A 6,000-nucleotide genomic window follows, 5' to 3' on the forward strand; every position below is an offset into this window, starting at 1 on the left:
TCTTACAGTCACAAAAAAATCCACTGCCACCGTGGAACACAATAACAGCTCGGACAGTGGTGGTCCTTTATCCGAAATGTAACAAAATGATCAAGCCTCTTTACATTTTTAAATTTGTAAACTTTTGGGAGTCTTTTTCAGCTTTTTCTCCCCCATCAATGGCATAGAGGGCAAGTTGCACCACAATGTATTGAAAACTAAGATCAAGCAGAGATAGATAACAAAGAGGTGCATAAAAACAGAAACACTTAGGTTTACTCTAACTGTTACTGCAGCTTGTATTACATACCTTGAAATTTGTCACATAACAAAAAAATCCTAATGTATATTAGGATTTAATGTCATTAATCATCAAAGATAAAAAAAAAATGCATCAGCAGCAACTTCTTTCAGAGTGACAAGGACACTATTTGGATTTAATACATTTTTGAATGACTCTATACCCCTATGTGTATCTTTGTTTTAGACCATTACCACAAGAAAATAAAACTTGAATCAAAGCTTGTGCCTCTGATGCAACAAACTGTGAAAAAGTTGAAAGAGCTTGATCATTCTGGAAGGTACTACAAAGTGTTCTTTCTGATAGCGATAGGCCAAAACATTGGAGACATGCGAGCACCTCAACACTAAAGCAGTCAGTCACTTAACCTTTCCTATAACATAGCTAAACACAAACTAAAACTAGCTCAGACTGCTAATGAGTAGTGGGTTGCTTGAGGATAAAAAGCCTTGTTGCTTCTTGGGCTGTGTGGGAGTTTTAGTCGCAGTCTTAGATGCGAAGTGTTGCTGCTTTGAAAGTAAAAATTACGTTCTGTTTAAAAATGATTTGGCAGGTTATTCAGTGGGTATTCTGTTCTCATGAGTACCTCAAACATGGTTTAACAGCAAGACTAAAGAAAGTGAGCTGACTATTGATTTACTTTGAGAGAAAGCGATTATGACTATAGGAGATATAATAACTGTGTGGTTTATAGACAGTTATTCATTCATATTCGACAAATGTAGTTTTTAAATAATGGCTATATTAAGATAAACGTATCAATAGTTAATTGCATAGTTAACAATAAATAAAGTACATTTACATAGACATAGTCTAATATTGCAAATCTGTGATAGCAAAAAAACAAAACACTAATAGTTTGTACACAAGAGCCCCTCAGGTCGTAGCTCTCCAACCATAATTGTATAGAAGCCATAGCAGAGACGATCTTGGATCGTATTTCCCCCATCAGTCAGGGTGACTAATGGGACACGTTTTCAGTGCAGAATGAATTTGGCTAAGACCTGTGTTGGCCTGATACGGTGACGTTATAGAGCGCGTGGGAGAACAGAGCACCCCTAGAGTGATAATTAGTCCAGTCTCTCATTGTGCAGGCTGGAGATTTGAACACCAAACTGACTTTGTTTCTCTCCGTCTCTCCCTTTTTTTTCTTTGGCCCCACTTTGGCTTCCTCTGTCTATCCTCCTGAGCTTCTAGCTGCCTTAATTAACCACAATTCTTTACACTTTTGACTGATTTCAATTTGATTGAGTTAATCTGATTTCAATTCAAGATTTAGCACAGACCATGGGGGAAAGTTAGTCTGCTTCTCCGTCTTTCCCTCTTCTCCAATTCTCTTTTCTCCTTACAGCCATGATGAGCTGCAGTGAAACTGAATTATTCACAACTGCAGCAGCACCACTCGGAAAGATCTCAGCAGGCAGTGATAGACGGAAAAACAGTTACTTTATGAAAATGCACATCTCAAGTACCTTGGTATCTTGATGGTTCTGTCACCCTTTTCATCTTATATCAGTCAACATGCCGCACAGTTGAAGAATAAAAAGGTCCTTGCAAACTCTTATTTTATGTCTGCGATAAAAGTGTATTACAGTGCATATTTAATGGCTCACCAGGCTGATATACCTACAAAAACAAAAATCTTCTGTGTTTGGCTGATTGAATCTTTCTTTTTATTCTAAGGCTACAGTCTCCCTAGCATCTTGTAGAATAAATATTTTGTTTTCTCTTTGGTCTCCATTTTTAACCTTTATAAACCAAAATCCTTTCCAACTCTACTACTTGCCTTTGTCTTAAATTCTAAATGAACAAATTTATCCTTAAGGACCAAACTCCTTATCAAAGTGCTTTGTGAAAATTAAATTAAATTAAAAGCTTCCCTTTTTCTCCTAGATTTCGTCATCATATAACAGACGATACACCTAATATTCAAAAGGAAATAAAAGATAATTTGCTGATATGGGTCTGGTTCTGGTTTGAAAACTGCATTATTTTATCATAATAAAATCATTCCATCCATCCATTTTCTGACACGCTTGTCCCGAGTGGGGTCGCGAGGGGTGCTGGTGCCTATCACCAGCAGTCAATGGGCGAGAGGCGGGGTACACCCTGGACAGGTCGCCAGTCCATAGCAGGGCAACACAGAGACATACAGGAAAAACAACCATTCATACACACACTCGCACCTAGAGAAGCCAATTGTCCAACTGTGGGAGGAAGCCGGAGTACCCGGAGAGAACGCACGCATGCTCAGGGAGAACATGCAAACTCCAAGCAGACCCTGGGCCGGGAATAGAACCCAGAACCTTCTTGCTGCAAGGCAGCAGTGCTACCCACTGGTCCACTGTCATGTCACAAACCATTAAAATGCATTGTAATGGTTTGTGTAGTTTATGAATTTGAAAAAAGCTCTCCGAAGAATATTGGCTTTGTGCAATACTTGTTAAATGAGGAAATATTTCAAATGAACCCATTTGTAAAATTGTCCTAATGTAATATGTATAATTGTCTAAAAAAAAAAAGAAAAAAGAACAATATTCTGTGGAGAGGTAAGTTAGGTGGGAAGCTTTTTAAAACTTTTTAAACTTGCTGTAATGGCTGTAATTTGGTGCTCTTCCAAAAATGATCCATTATACACAAATTTCTCACAGTATAGCTAAAAAAAAAGATTTTGGCCAGTAATTCATTTTCTGAATCAACTTATGTTAACCTATTGAAATGGTAAATGGCCTCTACTTATATAGCGATTTTTCAAGTCAGGAGGACTTGACCAAAGTGTCTTACACTCCATTCAGTCATTCACACATTCATGCACACTCACACACTGATGGTGCCAAACTATTGTAGCCACAGCTGCCCTCGGGCTCACTGACAGAAGCGGAGCTGCCGTACACTGGCGCCACCAGGCCCTCTGGCCACCATCAGTAGGCAATGAGGGTGAAGTGTCTTGTCCAAGGACACAAGGACACTGAACGTCGGAGCTCGAACCAACAACCCTCAGATTGCAGGGCAAATTCCTGCACACGGACGCCACTGTTGCTCCAATTAATTTTAGACTCCTTACTAAAATTTAGTCACTTCCAGGCTGTGTAGGAATATAGCTAAACTGAATAACATGTATCTTTCCTACTCATGAATTGTCTCATTAAAGTGCCTTGAGATGAAATATGTTGTGAATTAGTGTTACATAAATAAACTGAATAGAACTGAATTGGTCAGGCAGAGATAAAACTGTCTTTGCATTTGTGTTATCCTATTTGCTTAATAGTACGTACACTGTTGATAAAGAATAAAAAAAAGTTAAAGGACGGCTAGTTACTTTGCTTTTTATGCTAACTCAGATATTAAGTGTGCCAATTTAGCTTTGAAATTTTGTTTTCAAAGGGTTTTGCTTGCAAGAAGACATGCATAGCGCGGCTTATTCGGGTAAATATCCTCTATTTTGATTCCTGAAGCAGCGGTGGTATGCTTCTGTTGTGGATATCATAAAATCCTCTATTACATCAACTTTTTGGAATTTATTATAGTAATTTTCCTACAGACATATTTAAAAAAAATGGAAACTTACACATGGTAAGTCGCAACGAGCTATAAGCTGCAGATATCTACTGAACTGCCGCCAACCAAACCTGTAGGGGGAGCTCTACATATATATATAGCCCCTTGAGTAGGGGAGAAGAAGAATGCTAGCTCCCGTTAGCTTGTTGGCTCACAGCAGTAAGAGCTCCTAATGAAAGATGGGGCTTTGTTGACTCATTATTTCAGCTCTGCAGGAGTTGAGCCCAGTCTCTTTATTGGTTCGGCAGCTTTAATGTAGCAAATAAATGTCAAAATGTGTGAATTCTGGATATTTGTTCTCTGTCCTGCCTGCTGCTAGCATTTTCTTGTGCTAAATAACAATTAGCCCCCTATTCAGTCATTTCTGTCTTCACCCTCTGGCAGTTAGGGAAAATACACAGAAAAGCTGCATGGTTCAAAGCGTGGGAAAGAAGTTGTGGTTTATAGTCTGGAAAATACAATATATTTACAGTCTATGACAAGATGAGACATTATGACTGCTTTGTTTGCTCACTGTAGTAATATAAATACCTATGTGGTATTTGAGCAGCATTCCAGGAGACACAACAGATTCTCTGGCAGGAAAGTAGAAATGAAGTCTCAGATAAACAAACAAAAAAAATGTCTCTGAGCAAACTGAATGCAGTGAAACATGACTCATCTCTGACCAGTTTTGTTTGGTCTCATGACCTAAGTGACATATTTGAGTCATCTGATGCTCTGATGTTACTGCGATCTCTCAACCACACACAAACACAGACACAAAAAGTCAGCCTTTAACCCAGCAAAGGATAAAAACCTGACTCAGGGAATAAAGGTCAGAGGAAGAGATTAGTCAGTTGATCAGCATTCATTGGGCTCAAACTGGAAAGAAGCAAAGCATGCTGAAATCAGGCTGTCCTCATGAGACCTAATGTGTTTGATGCAATTCAAATTACTTTAATGAGTTCACTTTTTACTGTTACATATCATGCATAATAGATATCTATCATGATCAGAGAAATGGCAGCTGATACCAAGGTGAACTGCTTATATTCATCCATGAACTGATGAACATGTGTCACATGAAGCACACACTGGAGCTAAATTTGAGTGCACAGCCTTAGATTAGATTAGATTAGATTTAACTTTATTGTCATTACACAGGTACAGGTACAAGGCAACGAAATGCAGTTTAGGTCTAACCAGAAGTGCAATAGCAGCAAGTGCAGGATAAATAATGGTTCGATAAATACAGGACATGTGTTTCTACTGAATAAGTATAGAGATGAATACCATTATAAACAGAATCTTACTAATAGAAGAATATAATATAAAACTAGTGTTATGAACTAAATTTACAGCTGGATATGTACCAAATGTACTATATAGGTGGATATTACTATGAAAAGGGTTTTTACAGTTATGTACAATAGCATATATTCGGATGAATTTTACTATAAATGAATAAATAAAGTTTGGACAGAAGCTATCTAAATTAAAGTGCAGTGGAAGGTAATTGCATATTACAGTTAAAGTATGTTATTGCAAATGTATATGTAAACAATTGGTACTGTGAATAAACATTCGGCAGTGCAAATCAATATTCAATAGATAAATAAATGAATCAATATTCATTTAAACTGACTATTACAGCACTGTGCTTTAGGGTCACACACAGAAGCAGATATCTATCAGTCTTTAGCCTGCTTTGATTCTCTACTTGAGACAACATTGGGAAAAGTCAGATCTTACAGGGTTTGTGACACTTACCACTGTAGGTTATGATCCGGATGGTTGAGTCTCCTTCTCCAAAGCGAGTGATGGGAGTAAGACGCACCTCATAAGATTCAGGTTTTATCAGCTCAGTCAGGTTATGAGTCATGAGCTCCCCTTTGCCGATGGTATCTCCCACAGGGATCTCCTGCTCCCACCAGCGCTGCGAGCCCACCTGAAAGAAAAAAACAGCAAGAACATCTGATTATTATATCATTTTAAAATATACTAGTCAATATGGAAAGAAAATCAAGAGCTTAATTGAAAAATAATCAGATTCACAAAAGTCTGTTTCAATAATTTCTAAGCTTTCAGATATTACGTTCCATGGTTTTTATGCCCTGTCCTAAAGAGTCAATAAAAAATTAAAGCTATTGCATATGTTAGGATAATTATCATTGATGATG

The 6,000-nt window shown here is 37.8% G+C and overlaps 1 protein-coding gene across 1 annotated transcript in view; it reads right to left on the reverse strand.

The window, feature by feature from the left end:
• Nucleotides 1-5,768, reverse strand: part of LOC119772318 (MAM domain-containing glycosylphosphatidylinositol anchor protein 2) — a gene marked incomplete at its 5' end in the record, with an annotated part of 46,952 nt that extends 41,184 nt beyond the window's left edge. The window contains one exon of the mRNA XM_038268674.1: nucleotides 5,591-5,768. Coding sequence (XP_038124602.1) covers nucleotides 5,591-5,768 — 178 coding nt within the window. The remainder of the gene's footprint in view (nucleotides 1-5,590) is intronic.
• Nucleotides 5,769-6,000: the final 232 nt, after the last annotated feature.

This window comes from Cyprinodon tularosa, unplaced genomic scaffold (genome assembly GCF_016077235.1).
Source record: "Cyprinodon tularosa strain WSP-4 unplaced genomic scaffold, ASM1607723v1 ctg708, whole genome shotgun sequence".
Lineage (NCBI taxonomy): Eukaryota > Metazoa > Chordata > Actinopteri > Cyprinodontiformes > Cyprinodontidae > Cyprinodon > Cyprinodon tularosa.